Source organism: Macaca mulatta, chromosome 18 (assembly GCF_049350105.2).
Source record: "Macaca mulatta isolate MMU2019108-1 chromosome 18, T2T-MMU8v2.0, whole genome shotgun sequence".
In the NCBI taxonomy this organism is placed as follows: domain Eukaryota; kingdom Metazoa; phylum Chordata; class Mammalia; order Primates; family Cercopithecidae; genus Macaca; species Macaca mulatta.
The window spans coordinates 15,029,119-15,053,831 of NC_133423.1; the positions used below are offsets into that span (position 1 = coordinate 15,029,119).

The 24,713-nt window shown below is 37.9% G+C and overlaps 1 protein-coding gene across 2 annotated transcripts in view; it reads right to left on the bottom strand.

Moving 5' to 3' along the window:
- Nucleotides 1-24,713, bottom strand: part of CDH7 (cadherin 7) — a 130,775-nt gene that overhangs the window by 70,099 nt on the left and 35,963 nt on the right. For both annotated transcript variants that reach the window (XM_001094033.5, NM_001193994.2), the window contains 1 exon segment: nt 4,572-4,866. In XM_001094033.5, the coding sequence (XP_001094033.2) occupies nt 4,572-4,866 (295 nt within the window).

The following is a 24,713-nucleotide window of genomic DNA, read 5'->3' on the forward strand; positions in this document are numbered from 1 at the left end:
GTAGTCCCAGCTACTCGGGAGGCTGAGGCAGGAGAATGGCGTGAACCCGGGAGTCGGAGCTTGCAGTGAGCCGAGATTGCGCCACTGCACTCCAGCCTGGGCAACAGCGTGAGACTCCGTCTCAAAAAAAAAAAAAAAAAAAAAAAAAAAAGATGATCCAGATAGAAACCAAAATGTCATTAACTGACAAAGAATATTTGATGCATCTAACTGGATATTAGGTGGCTACCCTATCTCCTTGGGATTTTTTAAAATTTTCTCTGCCAATTGATTTAAAAACAAAACAGGAAATGAAAATTTAAACCAAACCTCTTGTAAAAGAGGAAAGCCATGGCAACTTTAAAAGTTGCATAGATAGTTTTTTGGTTGTTACATATGATGTACAACATATGATGTTACATATGAAATGTTGTATTCTTTCTTCATTTACTATGTATTCACACATTCAATATGGAAAGCATTTCTTCTGATCTGTTATTTTTTTCCATTTGGAATGTAATCTTTAAAATATCAGAAAGACTCATGTTTGCTTAGTTTATATATTTAGTTATATACTATTATTTAGTAAATATCCTGTCTTTTAAATATGGAACAGGTCCCTTTCTTCATGTATTCTTTAAGGTCCTAGTTTGTTTCAAATAATTTCCTGAATATGACATTTTAAAGCTAACATATTTTCAGATTGATTTCTATGTAAATATCTCTTTCAAAATGCCTTAAGCAAGTCATTAATGTCCACTTTGCTATAAATCCACTTTATTTTCTATATATATTTCATTGCCAATTCCATTTTCTTTAAAATTATGTGGAAATTATGAAAGTTAAGTGTACAGTACTGTTCTTTAAACCATAAAGTTTTTATTTATTTTATTGTATATTTTGAGACGGAGTTTCACTCTTCTGCCCAGGCTGGAGTGCAATGGCACAGTCTCGGCTCACCGTAACCTCTGCCTCCCGGGTTCAAGAGATTCTGCTGCTTCAGCCTCCTGAGTAGCTGGGATTACAGGCATATGCCACCATGCCCAGCTAATTTTGTATTTTTAATAGAGACGGGGTTTCTCCATGTTGGTCAGGCTGGTCTCGAACTCCCGACTTCAGGTTATCTGCCTGACTCAGCCTCCCAAAGTGCTGGGATTCCAGGTGTGAGCCACCACACCCAGCCTGAAGTTTTTTATTTTATGGACTTAGATGATTGTGCCCTGCAGATGTCTGGTGGGGCCAAGATGGTAAATAATGAGTATTTTTAAATCTTTTTTAAGAATTAAATTTTGAATATTTTAAATGTTATAATAAATTACATTGATGTTCTCTCTTTCCTCTATATGTATCAGCTTTACAATATTTATTTTGGTAATATGCCTAAGTATGATTTTGCTACTTCATTTTAAAAGAAAGAAAACAATTTTAAACCAAATAATAAAAACTAAACTTCAGTAAGTTTGGCTGTGAACAATAATACTTTTTTTTTTCTGAAAAGTTCATTATCTCATTTAACACATATAGACACACAAACCAGATAACACACACACATATTCACAAATAAATTTAAACTTTCCATGCCTGTCTATGTTCTTCTGGCAATAAACAAAATATCCTAAAGGCTTACTAGTGTGTTTAAAATTTTAGGATTAGTTAACATCTAATAAAAAAAGATCCCTGGATATTAAACACTGAAAACCTGCATGGCCTATATCATACTATTTGATGGTTATTATACTTGGTTAGACTTAAGCACTTTGATTAACTGTAGTGTTTGATAAACTGTAAGTCCATACAACATATGTTATGTAGTTTAGGTATTCCATGTTCTATGTCCCAATTTTTATATTAACTTAATTGTCTGAATCGGTGTCAGATAAACTCTGAAGACATCTGAAAATAATTTTCTAAGAAAGTTCTGAACCCATTTGAATCAGCCAAGTAAATAACTTAAATATAAGTTATTTAAACACTGTGATATGGGCCAGGTGCAGTGGCTCACGCCTGTAATCCCAGCACTTTGGGAGACTGAGTCAGGCAGATCATGAGGTCAAGAGATCGAGATCATCCTGGCCAACATGGTGAAACCCCATTTCTACTAAAAATACAAAAATTAGCTGGGCATGGTGGTGCACACCTGTAGTCCCAGCTACTTAGGAGGCAAGAGAATCTCTTGAACCTGGGAGGCGGAAGTTGCAGTGAGTCGAGATCATGCCACTGCATTCCAGTCTGTAAACATAGTGAGACTCTGTCTCAAAAAAAAAAAAAGAAAAAGAAAAGAAAAAAAGAAAAGAAAAAAAAGGTATTGTGACATGAAATAGCATGACTATTAATGACTATTATGCACACTTAAATAACATAAGTTATTTGACTTATAACATACATTAAGTATGCATAATAGTCATGCTGTTTCATGTCAGAGTACCATCAAAATCAAAACGACAGTGCACTATCAGATTTTTCTTTTCTTTTTTTTTTTTGAGATGGAGTCTTGCTCTGCCTCCCAGGCAGGAGTGCAGTGGCGAGATCTCAGCTCACTGAAATCACTGCTTCCCGGGTTCACACCATTCTCCTGCCTCAGCCTCCCGAGTAGCTGGGACTACATGTGCCCGCCACCACGTCCAGCTAATTTTTTGTATTTTTAGTAGAGACGGGGTTTCACTGTGTTAGCCAGGATGGTCTCGATCCCCTGACCTCGTGATCTGCCCGTCTCTGCCTCCCAAAGTGCTGGGATTACAGGCATGAGCCACCATGCCCGGCCACTATTAGCTTCTAAAACAAAAAGTTCACATATACCTATATAAAATTTGCATATCTATATTCTATGTGGGAAAGGAAAACACTGGCAAGCCAATGAAGAACAACCAAAATGTCCATGAGAACTAGGAGTATGAAGTTGAATTAAATTGCTCAAACACATCTCAAAAACTCCTGATTTACCAAACATTACTAATTTGGGGAGGAAGATGTGCCCTTTCTTTTTTCTATAACCTCCAAAATCTTGTAACAGTTACTGTTGCTGCTGTTCTTGTTGGTAAGCAGGAACAGCAGAAAGCACTTGGAAGGTGTGCATGGTAGTGAGGAAGAGTGAACACACCTGTTTGGTCACAGAAATGCTAGCAGTGCTTACATATGTGCTAATTATAGTAAGATCATGCCACTGTGGTTCAAATTCTTCCTGGCCACAAGCATTGATTCTTCTGTCTCCTTATCATTTGGCATTTGTCTAACAGCTAGAGGCAGGGTGGTGCCCCAAATAATTTCCCCTCTCTCTTCTAATAGGAACAGAAATTTAGGGCCACTAGACTGCGATCCCTTTAAGAGCACACATTATACACATCTTTGCAACCCCACTCCTCAGGGTCGTAAGTATGTTGATTGTATGATTGGATGAATGAAATGACCTTTTTAAAAAAAATAAATCACATTGGTTAAAATGCCCATGTGTTAAAATACAAGTTCCATTATGATTTTAAATAAACTTCCTATTTCAATATTAAAAACAGCAGGAAATTAATATATAAATCAACTCATCTCTCACCCAGTCTCATAACTTTTTATTTTTATTTTTGTAAGATTGCCTACGCTTAAATTACATACTGGCTGTAAACTATTCCAAAAGTACTTGAATAAATGAAATTTAAAAGAGAATTTCTATTATTCTATATAAATAAAGTACACACTAGAAGTACTTTACTTGCTATCTTTCTAGTAATGGTGCAATGACAAAAGGCCTTTGAACAAAAAAGCCTTCATTTTTTTAAATATATATCTCCAAATGGGTACCTCCTTACCATTGCTATAAATTCACTATAAATTTTCATTCATTTAAGTTTTTGGATAATTTTTTTTAAATTAATGGTGGCATGGACACATGGCAGGGAACACCACACACTGGGGCCTGTTGAAGGGTTGGTGGAGGAGGCAGAGCATCAGGAAGAGTAATTTAGGGATGCTGGGCTTAATACTTAGGTAATGGGATAATCTGTGCAGCAAACCACCATGGCACACGTTTACCTATCTAACCTGCACATCTGCACATGTATCCCTGAAATTAAAATTTTAAAATAATCAGTGGTGGCATGTGGATGGCCATTTGTAGGTTCAATCATACTCATTACAATTAAACAGATCAGCCGATCCAAATATTAGCCTGGCTAGCCATCAATGGCCTTCTTGATACACTGGCCATAGAGAGATGTTTAGAACAATGAATCAATATCTTAATATCATGGAAAGAAAAGTAAACACTGGCCTGTGTCTGGAAGAATTCTGTTTGTTAACTTCTGAGGCATCACTGTAATCATTTAAAAATATAAATAAATATCAAGTTGAAAAAAATGTAATATTAAAGTAATTTCCTGAAAACATTGAAATAGCTGTACAAAAAAAATTTCCTAATTTTCCATACAAATAAATTAATAAGTTAAGTTAATGGATACTGGCCACCAACATGTCTCAAACGTTTCCCTCACCCTAACTGACAATTGCTACGTACATACAGTCTATTCAGTACTTAAGGATGATTTAATTTTAAATAAAAAACTCCCCAAATCAGCCACAGGCTACAAAGCAGATTGTTCTTTACTTACCCACAGGAGACATTTCTGGAACTCCTGCCGTGTATGGGCCATCCAAAAATTTGGGTTCGTTGTCGTTGATATCCTGAATTTTGATGACAAACTCCGACTCGGGCTCCACGGGTTTGTTGGTGAGCCTGTCCAGAGCTTGAGCTCGGAGCGTGTAGTAGGCCTGCTCCTCACGATCCAGTCTCTTGGTGGCATGAATATCCCCAGTGTTCTCATCAATAATGAAAATGGAACTTGCCCCTTCGCCTGACAAGATGTATTTGATGGAACCATCTCCTTTATCAACATCAGAGTGAAGCTGGTGAAAAATTCATGTGAGATGAGATTAACTTACAAGAGAGTCAGCGATACGGAGATATGTAAAAATAATTCTTATGTCAGGTAGGAGTACACGAAATTTTATTGTTCTTGGAAAGATAAGCTGAACGCTTATTGTGCACAGCAGAAAGGCTATGAGAATGTGTCAGCTTGTACTTGTGAGCAGGACAATTTCATTTCTTCCTGTAAACAGTCACATTTCCAAAGGTATTTTATATCAGTCCCAAAGTTGGGAACTGATTGTAGTGTTATTTTTTATTTGATCTGTCCTTGCCAGTTTTAGCCATCTTCTTTGAACAGAGCAGGCATTCGGTAAACATGTATAATTGGTTGATTTGATCTAGTCCAAGCAAAGAAACTTTCTATAGAACATTTGTAAATCTAGTTCCAACATACCATTTAATACGCTTAGAAACCCCCATATGCCCTTCTCTCCCTCCTTCCTGCCCTGTCCCCACTCACACTCCTTTCTGTGATTAACGAGTACGGCTGGATGTCCAGTCTCTAAATCTGTCTCCAAATCCTGTTCTGTATTTTAAAAATTGGAGCTGAAAAAAAAATGACACAGCTCTCTCAAGTAGGAATTTTAAATCAATACACGCACGGGACTTCAGCTAAACCCTTTCTTGAAATACCAAGAACTGCATTCGACTTGCATGATTAAGCACAGCATCAGCAGCACAGCAGTCCCTCCCGATTTGCGTTTCACATCTGGAGCTGTCCCTGCTGTGTGTCAGAACATTATGCTGAACAGAGGAACCTCAGAAAACTCAGACGTAATTACATATTTCCCTGAACTTCATAACCTGAGAAACGCACTACTCAATCCGTCATTTCAACAATCTTTCACCCCCTATAACTGCCATCATTCTGGGCTTTGGTTAATATGAATGTAAAATCCAATTTACCAAATAATAAAGCTTTTCGCTGCCCTTCAGAACTACGTTTGCATTTTTTAAAAGACAAGGTGCTAAAGAGATATAAAATATGAAAAAAAAAAAAAACACCGAGGAAAGTATGGACACAGTACATTTTCATCCTTCCCTGGTAGCTGTTGAGGACATAGGTTTTTGTACCTTGAATTTCTGTAAATGATTGTTTTACTGCACTGTAACAGCTGTGTTTATCCTCTGCTTACAAGTACTTGAATACCTGATTTATCTTTTGGTTTCGATAGGACTACATAATACAAAAAGTAAATTTCTGGCACCAGTTATAATTTAATTTTTTTCAGTGTGAATTATCTAGTGGATCCTAAGCCATACGTCTATTCAGTGTACGGAAAACGTGTGTTCTTCAACTATTGTGAATTATTTAACTTTCTCAAGTCATTTTTAGGGTTATGATTATATATGTAACTCCCTCTAATTTATAATACAAAGGGTGAAATATGAGAATTATTATAGTTTTAATTATTAAGAACTTCCTAGATGTCAGTCACTATGCTTAACATTCTTTTTTTTTAACAAAACAATACTTTTATTTTAGGTTCAGAGGTACATGTGAAGGTTTGTTACATGGGTAAAACATTATTTACATAGTAACTCATTCAATATTCACATTTGCCCTTAATCCTACTAACAAATGAAGAAACTGAGGTAGAGAAAGGCTAAGAACCTTGCCTGAAGTGGCCCAACCAACTCTAGCAGACGCAGGATTATGAAAACCGGCAGGCTGGTCTAAAGCCCACATCCCCACTCCCTATAATGAGATCCAGCCTCCAGGATAGGAACTGTTGTGCTGTGTGCTAGGGTCTTCAAGAGTTGATGCAAAGGGGAATGTGAGGAAAGAAGGGAATATGCAACCAACCCCACCTGATCACCCCCCAAATCTTCAAGAAGCTCAGTGCTTCGAGTGGTTTCCATCTGTACGTTTTATGACTTACCAACAGGGTCCCTTCTTGCCATTACATAACAATAAACTCCACCACACTCAGTAGCACATAGCAAAAAACTTGACTCCCAAGACAAATGCAGATGATGGATGAAAACAAGTTGTTTTTAAAACAAGCTTCCAGTCCCTGGGCCGCTTAAATGCTCAATGCTGCTCTCCTAAGGCTCCCTCACCCTCATCTGTGCTCCCATGGGGCGGCAGCTGGTGGCAACTTATCTACACGTTACTGCTGACAGTGGCGTGCAATGTTAGAACATCCAGAAGACCACAAGAAATATCAATTATACATGAGTCATGTCTTTAATCAAAGCTTTTTTACACTGAAATCACATGAACGATTTTCATTTACAGAACAAACCCTATGATTCATTTACCTAATTCCTACCAGCTGATCACTGTTTTCGTGGCATGGCGCTACAATGTCCCTGTGGTATTCCAAGTATGAGAAACAAAACAAATTTATTTTCAGGAAAAATCACACAGTAAGTCCTGACTGTGAACTTCAACCTGAGCTCTGATGCTGCATTTTATTAAATATTATGGGGTTGTCAGTTGTTCTCCATTACTGACAACATCAGAACTTAAAAGTTTCATACTGCTGGATTCTCCAATCATTCAGCAATCAAATTCTTCCTCTTCTACTACCTACCCGTGCCCCACCCATGCCCCACCACCCCGGCCCCGCACACATCCTGTTTCAGGAGCCCTAAACTTTACTATTCTTCCCATCGCTGACAATTTTCTCCCAGCTGGTACCATCACTAGGCTTCTAACCACTGCCAAAATTCACAAGCAGAAAATTGCTTGGAGCCTATACTCAGTGTCTTTGCAAAGTTACTCTAAGCATCTGTGGTTAAAAGGGACCAACTTTGAATTGTTAAAATGGGTACATAATTATCTGAGTCATTCAGACATTTAATCTGTGAGACTTTGTGCATTTTACTAATCCTAATAGGTGGAGTGAAATCCACACTCTTAGTAAAAAACTCCTCTCTCTTTGATGAAAAAGAATGCTCAGCAAAGAAATGTTCTCAAGTGTAGAAATAGCAAATCACGTTCTTAAGTTGACAAGTGTCTACGTAGGCACGTGCACACTCACAGACACACACACACACACACACACATGCATGGACACATGCATGGACACCTTTGAGAATAACTATAACAACCCGAACAGAAAAATGTTACTCTCCGCTGTGAAAACCCTTGACCAAGAAAAAAAACAAACTATGATCCTATAAAATGGTAAATAAGTACAAAAGCAAAATAAACAATGCAACCAAAGACAAGTATTTGTGCTCTATTTGGGGACAGAACAGCGAATCACCTAAGTCTATTCTACTCACAAATACCCTTGCAAATGTGAACCTGAGATTAGCCTAAACAATAATAAAAAAAAATATTAATAAGCAGATAAAATTTACCTTTACTGCCTGGGTTCATAAATCATTTTCAAAGTATTTGTTTTGACTTCAAAGTAACTATTTACAGATTTTATTTTTTCAAATGAGCACAAAACATGAGAGGCATAGAACCTTAGTTGAATCTAGCTCATGATAAGGCAACAGATAAGTTGAGGAGGAGGTACGATTATGTAAATCCTGTGTCATTATGTCAGCATTATGTATCAATATGTAAGAAATATCAGACTCTCATAAACTACATACACCATGAATGCAAATTACATTTTACATGTACCCTAAAATATATCTGTGAATAATCCATTAATGTTCCATCAGGCCCTGCTTCATAGAGCACCCCCCACCATGAGTCTATTGTATCCGAGCCCTTTTTCATTCATTCTGAACTATAATCCTAGTTCAGAATCATCAAACCTTTCACTTGGGCTATTGCAAAACATCTCAATTATTTTTTAATTTAATAACTCACATTGTCTAGGCTGTCAGAATCAAATTATTTCCTCTAAAACATATATTAAATTCTATCACACCCCTCATTAAATATGTTTTTGTCCACAAGAGTATCTTTATTGATAAGTGCTGAAAGATAACACTGAGATATCATAAGATATCATATTTGCACAACAATGTTAGCTCTGAAGGACTTTCATGATGGATCAGCCCCTGGGCATGGCCTGAAGCTTCCCGATGGTCCAGCCAATTGTGGCTGATTATTCCAGGAAGCATCTACTGCTATGTTTATGCTGATTTTAGAGCCTATGGAAAGTACATCTGTGCTATTTCAAAGTGTATGGAACATTTACTGGGCTGACTCTTGATCCTCCTTCTTTGGCCTTTTCAGCATGCTCACCAAATATATTTAATTGCTTCCCATGGTCTATGGATTTAATCGAAAATTCTAGGCATGAGTCCCAATCCGATTCCATTCTATCTCCCTGGCCTTGTTTTTCCACCACATCTCACAGTGTAGTCTATGGTCCAAGCGTGCTGGACTAGTTCTCACTGCCTGAGCATAGCAAGCATTTCCCATGCTTCCCAACACACCCACTCACAGACATCCAATTCAGCTTGATGCAAGTTCCCTTTTTCTGAAGTTTTACAACTGTCCTGTTTATTTCCCATAGTTTCTTATTTCAATTTCTATGATAGAATTCATTTAATTCTGCTTTATATTGAAAAATCTAGTTATTTTTACATTCAACTTTAATTTATAAACTCCTTAAGAACTAAGTTCTTTTTATCACTATGTTCTACATCCTTAATAAAGTCTGTTGTATTAAATTTGGTAAATTTACAATCCACTTTGTAAAATAGCAGTATTTGTTTTATTTCAATTTCTGTCCTTTTAAGTTTTAATAGCTTTTTAAAGAAAAACAAAACAAAACAAAACAAAAAACATCCTATATCTCTGGTTTGTTCTCCATAATCCTCTGAACCACTTAGATGGAGTTCAGATGCCTTGCTTTGTTGCTCATGGTAACACTTAGTGTATGATTTTGTACTTTCACACTTACATGTTTTTGTTCCCCAGGAGACAGAGCCCTGGTAGAAACAGGCATCTTTCTTATTCCTGTTTCCTCAGCTTTTATACAGTAGTTCTCTCTCCCTTTCTCTCTCTCATAAATACACAGACATACACACATGCACGTGTGTTAAGGGAGGGTTGAAACCCACTTGCACGTCCTTGGGTGCCAGAATATCCATTACCTTCATTAAATTTTTATCCACCTTATTTTTAAATTTAAGATTGTAGAGACCAAAACTAAAAAAGCAACGCACTGATGTTCTGGTGATCTTTTTACATCTACATAAACAGATTACACTTGATATGAACTACCCGGTCTACCACTTTCAATTTATCTGCTTAAATAAAAGTCTGAAAATGGAAAACATCCTCTATTTAGGAGATGAAGGTAAAAAAAAATCAATTCACTTTATTAATCAACTTTTCTTTCCTCTAGTACTTCTTAAATTCTGCTTATTTGATCTTACTGATGATCTTGTCTTTACTACCTAAAGCTTAGCCATGTAAAATGGAGACAAATATATCCACACTTGAACCTGCATAATTGTGACCAGTACTTGAGATGATACAGTGGACTAGGATTCATAAAGGTAAATTATTGTAATGTTAGAGTTGTACTTTTTGATGTCTTTGCCTTTGAAAAAAATACTAAATTTTCATGCCACAGAAAGACCATCTACAAACATAAGGTGAAATTTTATGAAAGAGATAATATGTATTGTGAAAGCTTTAACATTAATAAATGAAACTAGAAACTAAAGCCTCTGTGATGCTCACTGACTTATTTACAATAAGGATGACAATAATTGCAGCTTTGTATTAAATGTTTCCTTATAATGAACGTTGGAATAAGAAAAAATACATTGTAATATAAATAAAACACATACTGGTGCTATTGCATTTGTGTCAAAAAAATGAAGTAATGCTAGCAAAGTAAAAAATGTGTTTTTCAGAGCAGTAAGTTAATCAATCTGAGAGTGATTTTTATTAAATATTAATAAAGTATTAAAAGTAAATTTTACCACTGATTTACTTATTATAGATTCCTGACTTTTAAAATTTAAAAGTGTATTCCAGATTATTAGAACCCATGCAGGGTAAGTCTATTAAAATTTTACAAGTTTACAATTACAAGTACAGAAAGTAGATTTAAACAATGATTGGCAGAAGTATAACTGCCTGAATATACATATGACAAACAAATTTTCTTTTCTCATAATGTCTTTTAATAAATATTTTCCACATACCACTGGATATGTTGCAATTATCAAGCTGTTGAAGAAATGTTATAGATGAAAACAAATGTATGAGTCATTTCTTTCTGCTTGAAGTATTCCTAATTTATAATTATTACTGTAATTCAAGGTAATGGAACATAATTTACTTGTAAAGCATCTCTAATGAAGACAGTGGTTTAAGAAGTAAAGATATTGTTTAACAAACAGGAATAAAGGAAAGAAATATAACTCAGGAAGTACATGGGTAATGGTAATATTGCTGAAAAATTCATTTCTTTTATTAAGTAATAAATAAAAAGAAAACAAATACTACTCATATTGTTTTTATTCTCCGAAAAAGTTCACAGTAAGTCACTTGTGACAAACAGCCATTCTAGGGGGTCACAGTCCATTTTCTTAGAAGCAGAATGGCCCAATTGGAAGGTCAATGCAAAGAAGCCCCAGGTATGGCTACTGAATCTCCATTCTGCTCCATGTTGTGTTGTCTTGATGGTGCTTGAGTCCCAGTTTATGCATCTGTTATACATCCACATCTGTAAATGGACAACTGGCTTTGAATGTTGGAGTGAGGATAAAATAAAAAGATGCATTTGGAAGTAATTTTGTAATATTAAATTTTCCATCCATATTAACACATTTCCATATAGTGGTGTAATATACTTATCTGCATTCCTTAGGGAAAACAGTCCTGCTTTGGAGTGAAAAGGTCATAGATCTGTGCCTACGACATGGTTACTTAAAGCGTCACGTTCACAGACACAGCTTTTTCATCAGGGACCAAGAGACAGCAACTCAAAAAAGCATTCTTTATTCCACACAGCTACATTCACTTCCCTAAAGAAAACCCCCATCCTGTCTCTGATTGCTGTCTCCAGGCCAGACCCACAACTCTCACACAACTTAAGAAATCCGCCTACAGTCGAATTCTTAATGATCAGAATTGAAGCTGAGGCTTCATCTTCGCTTAGTGTAACTGTGAATGCTTCATGTTCTCTACTTGAGGGCTCGCCGGATAGGAGAGTACCTTGCTCTCTTAGTTGTAAACTCCATGAAATAGGCCAGAAGCACTTAAAAGCAACCCCTGGAGAGACTCAGCTTTTTATCAAAAGAATAACTTTTAATTTTACTTTTTAAAATGAGACCGGTTGAGCAGGAAATGTATATAACCAAGGCAAAAGCAACACCACTCAAAGTGAGGTATCTGTTTTTTGGAATTAAGATAAAAACAGAATTTGAGATGAATGGCTTAGCAACTGTTATAGTAAGCTCACCAAATAATTTCATGTCTGTTGAACCCAAATACAATGATAAAAATAATGGGAATTGATTTTTTTTATCTAAGAAATTTATTTTTATTGCATTTTACAAAACTAGCATCAAGTGACAATAGTATAGTGTGTTCTTAGAAAAACAAATGTGTGCACAAAAACACAACTGACAACAAAACACACCCTGTCCTTTCATCACAGATCCATTGAGAAGCACTGGGCCCATGAAAAAAACCCTACATGAAAACTGTTTTCAATGCTTCTAGGCAAAAGTCCATCTAACACTTCTTCCCTGTCATAACATTAGAGATGACTGGAAGATACCATGATGAAGGCAGAGAGCAATCTGAGAGCTCATCTTTAAGACTTGCACAGATGTTTTGTACCTGGTGTTTTGGAGAAGGTATACACGTACATGTTGCAGACGCCAATAGCATAAGGTGTTCACAAAATGTTTCTCGGAGTTGTCTGCACTACAGTGCTTTGTCCATTAGAAAATATCAATGATAACAGCTAAAGCAACGGAAATAAAAGTTCAGAGTCTCCATTTGGTTGAGGGGAGAAAATGTCAACACTTGTATAATCTAAAGAGAGAATTTTCTAAAGCATCTTTTCAATTCTAATGTAAGAATAATGTTTGTTCAATGTGGTCTAACGGAAGCCAATGCCTGGACAAAGATAAGGACAAACACAGAATGTCAGAGATAATGCAGAACAAGGAGGGGAAACTGAAAAGGAGCTAGGTAAAAGGACAGATGGTGACTTAGCCACACCTCTTTTTCCCTTTTATTTTTTATGGGGGGGATGGACTCTCGCTCTATCGCTCAGGCTGGAGTGCAGTGGCGCAATCTTGGCTCACTGCAAGCTCCGCCTCCCGGGGGTAAGCAGAACACTGAAGACCAAGAACCAAAGGATCAGAATGGGATTGTCCTTACCTCACTCCTATTGACTCACTGGGTGTTGATGTGTGCTTCTCATTCCTACAGCAGGGTGACTCTACCAGGTTCACAAGGTATGTCAGTCCCATTCTCTTGGGACTCCTGGCACCTAGGGACCAGCAGACTAGGACAAGTGTCACAATCCTGGTAGGTGTAACCTATCTTGATCATCAGGAGGAGGTGGGCTTCTGTTATCTAATGGGGGTTTCTGTTAGTGTCTGGACACTAGAGTGTCTCTTGATGTTCTCTTGTCCATCTTAATGGCAAATGGACAAGTGAAAGAACCTGTCCAAGGGGGAGCTGGAGATGAGAGGGATGTGATGAGTACCACTTGCAACCTGGAGATTCTTAATCTTCTCGTGAATTCTAGCAGGAAAGAGGGCCTAACATATTTCTGCAGAACTGTTTCCTGAACTTACTACATGAAGCAAGTGGATATGACTGGTGCAAGGGGCTGACTCTAGGGCATGTCATGAAAGCCTCCCAGATCCCCTCCCTGCTTCACCAAATGAAACACTGGTGTGCTGGTGGCCAACACATCTCAGCTAAGTCCTTTCCAAAAGTCGTCCTCAGTTGAAGAGAGCCACCTTGACCAAAGGTAACACATCTTTCTTAAGAACAGGCTACATTCAATGATGATTGGCTGCCGTGAGCCTTTAAAGCTCCTCCTTCTCCCCTTAACTCAGGACAGCTATAAAGACCTTTCCCTACTCCTGAACTCTCCATAAGGTCAGCCAAGTCCTAGGCTGCTTTGTTCAACAACTTTTACTGCCCAATCCTATTTCCTTCTTTTCTCCCTCACAAGTGTTTATTCCAAGAATGTACTCCAATAAATTCCTTACGGGCAAATCCACCCTGGTCCAGGTCTGTTTCCTATGCAACCTTACCTGCAGCATGCACACACATTACCAACTCAGTAACTAATGAATCACAGAGCTTGGCTCCTTGGTACTCATGCATACCATGCTCTCTCCTTCAGAGGCACAGGTGATAGAGGGGAACATGTATGTCATTTGTTGAGAGATGTGTACTTGTTGATAAGAAGCAGCAGCCACTGAAGTAGAGGCTGTCAAATGGCAAAATTCATAAAAGTTGTAGCCCCAGGCAGTGAGTCACTTGTTTCTTTCAGTAGATATCTGACATACTCTTATTTTTCCATGCTCTCAAATGCTTTGATTTATGGAAACTTCACACTGTGAATGGACCAATCCCAAGAGCATGAAGAATTCATTCTGGTGTTTTTTATTTGAGAAGAGAAAGAAGCAAAATCGCCTTAGCTCCGGGAAGCCAGCGACCCAGTTTGCATGCCTTCCTCCTCAGTTCTCTGTGTCAAGGGTTGAGTATCTTATGCTCATTCAAGTGCTGTGATGTTCAGATCACACTACTGTATAATTCAATCAGAATATCCATCCATAGTCCCAGCCTTTTTTATTTGTAAAAGCTTCCTGGGTCAAACTAGTTAATGCCCAAGGTAAGAGCCACTGGCCTAAAAAGAATAGAGAAATACAGAGGAAGTTTGAGGACAATGTTCTTCCATTGTACTATCATTTTGAAAGACAGAGGAGAAATAGGGTTATTAGCTAGTTATAAAAGAGGGGAAATAAGCATGTCTGCAGAACGTTTGAAATAATTTGCTGAGAAGGTACAAATGTTTAAAAGCTTACCTCAAAAAGTCTCTGGCATAATTTCAATTTCAAAACACTAAAGCTTCCTAAATGAAAAACAAACCTGGTTCACATAACAAGACCCTCCATGGAATATGTAATTGTCTCTTCTGAAATAGAGCTGATATAAAGAATAATAAGACTATACTGTAGCCCAGGTGACCTAAGGAGGCCCGAGACAGGTTTTCTTCTCTCAGCAAAGTATTATTTAGAAATACAGAGGAAAACAAAGTCTCCTCTGAGCTCTCTCAGGGACTCATCTCTGCAACCAGAGAAACTTGCATTCCCTGCTTTCCTGCACACTAACAATCTTGACTGCAGTTGTTAATGCCCTAAGGATAAACATTTTCATAAAGAAATGTAATAAAATGGGCAGAAATCAATAGGAAGAAAAAGGGAAAAAAAGAGAGTGATGTGGAAGAAACAAGCAATGACCATAATAAAGTCAATAATTAGGTTGATGTGAGAATACGACATTCTCAAATAGCCATTAATATTATTCCATGGACTCTGGAAAGGTATATTGGCTTTCCAAGGAGAGATTGGCCATGATTTGTTGTTGTTGTTGTTGTCTTTGCATATTGGCTGCTCTGGTGTTAACAGGAGGCCACCACTAACACTGCCTGGAGAGAGTCGACCACATCACGGAACTGACGAACCGGCAAGGGAGAATCAGTAACACCATTGCTTGAGGAAGATGCTTTCTGCAAAATTCTGTTCAGCTTTTCAGCTGTTTAATTTCTGTTTAGATTTTTAAACTGTAATAGGTGTCCTATTTTCTTAATGGCTACATTTATTTCACAGTTTGACTCTTCACTCCTTCTGCCCAAATGAGTATCAAATACAGAAGTATATTCAGTTATTTATTAATCCACAGAACTGGGATTCAAGATGAATCAAACAACCTCTTCAGCAACATAATTAGAATTGCTCAAGCGAGTCAGCATGATATTAAAACTGCTTCAAGCCTGTGTTATGCGTTAACATGCATGAGAGCCATGGGATTTGGGGTCTCATGCCCTTGTGTTGCTCTGATGTTGGGCAACCTGCAGCCATCATTACTTTCTCTGGTCTTTACTTTGTTCATCTACAAAACAGATTGAACCAAGGGGTCTTAAAGATCTCTTCTATTCCCTAAACTCTGTACATCTCATCTAAATAAATGTGAGTAAACTACAATAATTAACTCAGTCAATAAATATGCAGTAGCTACCTAATGAATATTGTACATCCCACGAACTGCACAAGGCATGGGGGACTAAGTTCTGGGTGTGTAATGTTGTCTTATTTTAAAATAGTTTATAACGTGACACATAGGAATTGTGTAGTTATGCCACCTTGGGAAAGTCAGGAATGCTTTCAGAACATGTTCAGACTATTGTATTCAAAAAAATTCTTCTATAATTTCAAAATGTCTATTTAGTTATGGCTTGTGAAAAAAAAAGGACATTAGGTCATTTATTTCCGGATGCTTGGGAGTGACGATCTGTTTTCTTTCTTTTTTTTTTTTTTTTTCTTGTTTTTGAGACAGAGTCTTGCTCTTTTGCCCAGGCTGGAGTGCGGTGGCGCGATCTCGGCTCACTGCAAGCTCCGCTTCCCGGGTTCACGCCATTCTCCTGCCTCAGCCTCCCGAGTAGCTGGGACTACAGGCGCCCGCCACCACGCCCGGCTAATTTTTTGTATTTTTAGTAGAGACAGGGTTTCACTGTGGTAGCCAGGATGGTCTCGATCTCCAGACCTCGTGATCCACCCGCCTTGGCCTCCCCAAGTGCTGGGATTACAGGCGTGAGCCACCGCGCCTGGCCCACGATCTGTGTTTTCTTGTGTATACCAGCTTGCAATTTGGTTAAGATAATTCAACAAAAGAAAGTAATTTTGATTTAAAAATCTATGTCCCAAGGCAAAATTAGCCGGGCGTGGTGGCAGGAGCCTGCAGTCCCAGCTACTGGGGAGTCTGAGGCAAGAGAATGGCGTGAACCCGGGAGGCGGAGCTTGCAGTGAACCGAGATGGCGCCACTCACTCCAGCCTGGGCGACAGAGTAAGATTCTATTTCAAAAAGAAAAAACAAAAAAAAAAAAACTATGTCAAGTACACACACAAAATATATTTAAAGGATATTATACTAGTCCATTCTCACACTGCCATGAAGAAATACCCGAGACTGGGTAATTTATTTTAAAAAAAAAGTTTTAATTGACTCGCAGTTCTGCATGGCTGGTGAGGCTTCAGGAAACTTACAATCATGGCAGAAGGCACCTCTTCACAGGGCGGCAGGAGAGAGAATGAGGGTGGAGCGAAGGGGAGTGTCTCTTATTAGACTCAGATCTTGTGAGAACTCACTATCATGAGAACAGTATGGGGGAACTGCCCCCCATGATTCAATTACCTCCCACTGGGTCCCTCCCACGACATGACGGGATTATGAGATTACAATTCAAGATGAGATTTGGGTGGGGACACAAAGCCAAACCATTTCAAGTATGTCAATATAATATGTTACCTGAACATGCAATTTTTAGGACAAGTACATTTATTTGAAAGGACATATTATGAATGGTACTTACTTATAATTTATCTAATATCATGTACAAATCCAATTGGTATCACTTACAAATACACACACTAAGAATGTTCATTTGCTCTTCATTTCTCTGAGATTTACAATGTTATACATTTTCTCTGTACTTCATCCTGTCACATAATAGATACATAGTTTAGATGTATTATTCTATTTGAATTTTAACTATTCAAAACTCCTTGCAGCAGTACTGGGATGATAATGATTTCCTGGTAGAAACCTGCTTCTGAGGGATATTATTATAGGGAAACATTCCTGGAGGGCGTAACTTCGGATGGGTGTTTCCTCCCCTATTATCCATGTTGCTTCCATTAACTAAAACATCCTTTGCTGTGGGGGAAAAAAGTATCAACTAAATCATCTTTCTTTTACATTGCTTATAATTATTAAAAACATATCCTACAACTGAATGGACATGTGTCAAATATAAAAAAATTAGTAATCACTGTTATGAATTGACTCTGAACTTCAGTACTATGTGAAATGGGAACATTTTAGCAATGATGAAATTATGATGGAAAATTTCCTGGAACACTTGATCCATTCTAATTTAAAATCCCATCACTACTATTTCTCTATTCCTTAGACTACTTCATATTTGCAACCTTGAATTTTATTCACTCCACTTCACAAATTGTTTTATAGCTCTTTTATTCAAATAATTGACAGCTAATATTTATTGAGCATAATTATGTGTTAGACATTGTGGTAAAGGGCTCTTTGATTCTTCTGACAAACTTTTGTGGTAGGCATTATTGTACTAATTTTATACACGAGAAAACTATGATTAAGAGGACTCAGGCTTTTGCCCAAGTTTACGCAATAATTTCACAGACTTGAATGCAGGTGTCTCCAACAACGAAGCCAGTATTCTCACCCACTACACCACCCTGAGTGTGCCCATTTCCACTCCCACCCATCTCCTCTCAGAAGACATGACTTAGAAAAGCTTGGATTCTTACATTTCTCCACATGAAAAATCCAATCATTATTAAGGCAAAAACGTGAACTTAAAACAACTAAATTTTTGGGTTTTTTTTCTGACCCCTCCTTGTCCCTTGCTCCCAACCCCCAATTGGTTGTCAATTCACAATGTTCCATCTCCATAGCTCAATAACCTCCTTTTTCTTTGTCTCTACTCCACCCATTTCTGCCCTGAATCAGGATGGTTTTATTTCTCACACAGATTAACAGCTTAGCAATTTATACTTTGTATAGTAAAAAAGACTTGTAGATGTTTAAAGGGTCACCTACTCTTCAACATGTCTAATCCATAGCGTTACATGATTGTCATGTGCATCTTATTAAAACACATCGCTATTCTTCTCTAGATCGAAATCATCGATAGTTCCCTACAACTTTCCATATTAAAGATCAGCTTAGTATTCAAAATGTTCAATGGTATGGTGTCATTGACTGTAATGTACACTATAATCTTACATACTACCACAAAAGAAAAAAAATGTGTATTATCACTTTAAAACATTATGTATCATAACAAGCATCCTGATTTTGGAAGGTAAAATGTGGAAAAAGATGCATTTTATAATTGATAGTATGTGCTATTTTTGATTCTTGTCTCCTACTTCCTACTTCTAATTCCCTATTCTTCTATATTCCCCCTTCTGCCCTGGGAATGCACCAGGCTTTACAAAGCAACAATGTATCACCCACAGCTTTCCTATAATCAAATGCATCAAATTCTATAGCAAAATTATTCATATTTTGCACTTTTCTAAAATAAAAATCAAGAAAAACCAAATCAAAGTGTAAGGAGCACATGAAGTCATGAATATTATGTGTTGTTCAAAGAAACATGATGACAACAGCTTCAATCAATGCCAGCATTTTGTTTATTACTGCTAGTGCATGTGTTTTCTTCACATCTAAGATTATCTTACTCTTATTTTCTTTACAAAATCAAGTCTCCTTTGCAATCACACTGAATGACAGGATACTTTGGTGATTAGTACAGTGTGATGAGATGTTCTAGGGAACTTATAATCACCATCATTAACAATAAATCTTACCTAATTTTTGAGATCCGATCTACAGACATAGCTGTGATAATATTGTTTTAAAGGCTTTTAATGCAGAGAGAAATATTTCTGCTGTGTAATAAAATAGAAATAAATGTATTTGCTGGAATTTCTCTCTCTCTCTCTCTCTCTTTTTTTTTTGAGACTGGGTGTCGCTGTCACCCTGGCTGGAGTACAGTGGCACTACAAGACTCCACCTCTCAGACTCAAGCAGTCCTCCCACCACAGCCTGTGGAGAAGCTGAGATGATACATATATGACACCACATCCAGCTAATTTTCATAGTTTTTAGTATTTTTGTAGAGACAGGGTTTCGCCCCAGGCTGGTCTCAAATTCTTGAGCTCAAGTGGTCTGCCCACCTCAGCCTCCCAAAGTGCTGAGATTACAAGTGTGAGCCTCTGCACCTGGCCTCAGAATTTTTTTTAGATTTATTCAGAAAAAATGTTTCATAAACTTTATGTGGTGGAGAGTGAGAAACTCACCCACTGCACACAAATGCTCAAGTTGTAAGACATAATTACTAAATCTCCCAATACAACTAAAGAAGAGCGAGATAAACCAGTAGCTGATGCTCCACAGAGTACAGCATCAAGGAAAATACATTAAACCCTCCAAGGCAGGGTCTCAGAGGTGGGACAGCCAAGAGCGGAATGCCAGATGAGGATTTGTTAAGAGGGATGCTGTACTGCACTCCCCACTGCCTCCCTTATCTTTAATAATGATTTTTTAAATGTTACAAAATGCTTGATGTAATTGGTTTTTTAATGGAAATTGGCAAAGAGCTGAGTTTTCACGCAGGCCAAACAGAATTAGCCTGTATGGATAAGAGGGCTTCTGGAGACTGGGTAACAATGGATAGAGTGAAGAGTGTTTTGATTTTTTTTTTTTTTTTCTTTTTTTTTGCTTCTCTAGAGGGCACAGTGCTACAACATTAGAATGCAACTCTGTGGCCATATAAAGAAAAAGCAAAAAAGCTGAAAACCTACTATTCCAGAATACAGTATTATCCACACACGTATTACCTTAGAAGATGCATAGATTCTCCTATCTGCATTGCCCTTTCTGAAATTATAAGGTGAAAACGCTGTAAGGTAAAACGGCAAACACGCAGCCCTAGGGTGGAATATTGCCTGCTGCCTCACCTACAAGATTCTCTGAGGGAAATGACACGGGGCCTCTTCAAGGTTTAGTTGTTTGATTCTTTACACTTATACTCAACAGACACTGACCTCGTTTTGAGCCCTAGGGGGCTTATCAATTCACTCTTCCCGAGTACAGAAATCAGAAAACCCTCCTTTTTCCTTTTCTTCTTTTCTTTCCCAAATTCTCTAAGATGTCTTCCCTATTTTTTCTGTCTTAAAAAAAAAAAAAAAAAAAAAAGACTGGCTGCAGCAGACATTCCGGGGTTCCATGGAGTACAGCTAGAACTTTTAAGAGCCGTTTTTAAATGCAGAGAATGTCAGCCTCAGGGGCACTTAAGAAAAATATCTAACATACCCCTATGTAATAAATAGTTCATGTAGTTTGCAAATCTTAATGTCTGGGTCCAGTATAAACACATTAGCATACTAGGCAGAGGAAGTTTATTTAGTCAAAGGCCATTTAATTAAAAACCAGAGATAGCCATTTAAAATAAAGGCCACAGAGAAACACATGAAAGGTAAGGATGACTGGAGAACACACACAACCATTAGAGTAGAAGGAATTTAAACTAGACAAGTTGCATTTGTTTCCCCAATAATTCTGCCATATTCTAAAGAAATTATGAAACTAGGGACAGTGTTTACTGAACAGAATCCCAGAGTGAGCTTTACACGATTATATACATTATGTCATGTCACAAGGCTCCTAAGAATTCCATAAGCCATTTTCTGTATCTTTAAAGAACAGAAAATAAGTCTTGGCATAAGCTGGCTACACTGTAACATTATTGGACTAGTTCATGCAGTGAGAATTCACAGCATCTGACATCGGATTAAACAGAAGATGGCCCAGAGTGGAATGGAGAGCATGGTCTGTGATCAAGTCAGTTTGACTCTACTGCTTATTAAACTTTCTCTCAGCTTAACTTTCCCATATGTACAAATGAACCAGTGAGAACAATGTCTCCTCTACCTCATTTTTTTAAGACTCCAGTGAAATAATGTAAAAGAACATAGCTTACCAACCACATAATATTAAATAAAGGGAATTATGTTAGTGCTACTGGATCAAGAACACCACATAGAAGGACCAGGGTTTCAGGCCGGGCGCGGTGGCTCACACCTGTAATCCCAGCACTTTGGAAGGCCGAGGCGGGCGGATCACGAGGTCAGGAGATCGAGGCCATCCTGGCTGACACGGTGAAACCCTGTCTCTACTAAAAAATACAAAACAAAATTAGCCGGGTGTGGCGGCGGCACCTGTAGTCCCAGCTACTTGGGAGACTAAGGCAGGAGAATGGAGTGAACCCGGGAGGCGGAGCTTGCAGCGAGCCGAGATCGCGCCACTGCACTCCAGCCTGGGCGACAGCGCGAGACCAGGGTTTCAAATCAAACTGTGTTACTAATTTGTATGCATAAACATATGCAAAGAGCTGGCCTATTAAACGTGTAACAGTGTAACATTGTAATATACACAAACATGCACACAGACATCAACACACACGCATGTACTCTCAGATGTTTCATGTTTCAAATGAAGATGATAACCAGAGACTAAAAGACAGAGGTGTCATTTCTCATATTCAGATTAAATCATTCTTCAAATATTTTATACATGTAAACGAAGGTTGCCTCATAAGAATATTAATTAAATCTGTAAACATCTTTTACGTTTTTGAAAGCCCGTTTTGTAAGTAACTAGAGTTCTTTTCTGTTCGAGGTGTCTAAATAATGTACTGTTACAAAAACAGCAATGGTTCATAGGTACTTCATACTTTAATGGGTCCATTTTGAACTAATCAATTACCTTTTGTTTGTTTGTTTTGTTCTGAGACAGCGTTTCACTCTGTTGCCCAAACTGGAGTGCAGTGATGCAATCTCGGCTTCCTGCAACCTCTGCTTCCATGGTTCAAGTGATTCTCCTGCCTCAGCCTTCTGAGTTGCTGGGATTACAGGCGTGCACCACCACATCAGGCTAATTCTGTATTTTTAGTAGAGGCAGGATTTCATAATGTTGGCCAGGCTGGTCTTGGACTCCTGACCTCAAGTGATCCTCCCGCCTTGGCCTCCCAAATTGCTGGGATAGCAGGCAATCAGTTACCTTTTATACATAGTCTGTAACAATGATTTTCCTATAAAGACTACTAAGTCTACTTAATGTAGTATTTTTTTAAAAAAAGTATTCCTGACTACTTGGGTGAACAGAAAAAGAGAATGAAGAGGAGAAAGAGAATATAAAAATCAGTGCATTGTAGAGTACTTGTTCTTACCCTTCACTCTCAAGGGACCGTGTTAATAATCAAGCTTACAGTCTATTCTTCTTTATTGAGAGGCATTAAATAATATATGCTTCACCATTAAACAGGTTCAATTATTTTTCCCATATACCTCTATATTTTGACTATTTCATGCATGCACACCTCCACATATATATCCCTCAGGCAACTTCTTTTTTTTTTTAGACAGATTCTCGCTCTGTCGCCCAGGCTGGAGTGCAGTGGCATGATCTTGGCTCACTGCAAACCCTGCTTCCTGGGTACACGCTATTCTCCTGCCTCAGCCTCCCGAGTAGCTGGGACTACAGGTGCCCGCCACCATGCCCAGCTATGTTTTTTTTTTTTTTTTGTATTTTTAGTAGAGACAGGGTGTCACTGTGTTAGCCAGGATGGTCTCGATCTTCTGACCTTGTGATCCATCCACCTTGGCCTCCCAAAGTGCTGGGATTACAGGCATGAGCCACCGCACCCAGCCTCCCTCAGGCAACTTCAAATTTAACATGGTCATACTGCAACTTAATCTTATATATCCTTCCTAGAGCCAGAAATAGTGAATTTGTCATTCATTGAATAGAACATACTATGGGAGAGGTCCCCTTGCTGGTGCTGTAGATGCACCAATGAGTAAGACACCTCCCTACTTCCTTTCCCTCTGCCTAGATCCCTCCTAACATCCTCAACTCCATACTTACTGTTAAACATCTCACAACCACTCTGCTTTCCAAATAATTGTTATTTATCTGATCCTTTTAACTTCATCCATAACCATTTTTCAGTCCTCACCATATCCTGCCTGGAATATTTAAACTCTCACCGACTTGGTTTTCTGTCTCCTGTCTTACCCACCACCCCAAATGTTACAGACTTTGACTGTAACAGAATTGATGTTTCTAAAATGCAAACTGGCTCAGAACCATCCTCAAACTTACCAAAAGACAAACAAAAACAAAACAACAACAACAACAAAAACTACTTAGCACATATATTAAACTTTCATGATGTGGCTGGCTGTTACTGGTTGTCTTCGTTTTTATTTGTTCTATACTTTGACCATTTGAATCAATTACAGACTCCTAAACAGATTGTATTTTCTCCAGTCTCCATGGCTTTGCATAAGCTGCTTCTTTTGAACAATATCTTTTTCTCTAGTCCCATTTATTTAGGAGTCACTTTCTCATCCTTCAAGGCTCAGCTGAAATATTACCTCCTCTTTAAAGACCTGCCTGATGTGCCAGGCTGATTTTGATACTCTTTCCTTAATCATCCACTGCACATTTATAAAATTCACCAGCAAACGACACTGAGATTACATGTATGTTTACTCATATTACAATCTGCAGGAAGGACAACAATATTTCTTTGCATATTTTAAATCCGCAGTATGGCCACATGGGTGTAGAAATTATATACACCATATGTATTTGTTCAAAGGGTAAATTAATATCCTTAAAAATATTCATGATAACATAACTTTTTATAGGACCATGATAGACTACATATTTCTTCTTGGTTTTTTATACTTCCTTAACCCATAAGTTTGATTTTCAAGCAGGCAAACTGGGTTAGCTATAGGTAAGATCTAAACTTGGGTAGGGCAGAACTGTACAGAAAAAATTCTTATTGAAAATTTTTACTCACTGGAAACTTTTTCATCTAAGCAAAAGCAGGTATAACTCTATTTCCTCTTTTCCATTAAAATATATATAAAAATAGCATTCACTATTCTGTTCTTTGAACTGCACAAGTGTCTGGCAAGTGGCATCAGCAAAGGTCTATCTGATCCATGAGGTGGTGTTTTCCGAAGGCTGCAGGTGGCTAGAGGCTCAAGCAAACGCATCAGTTG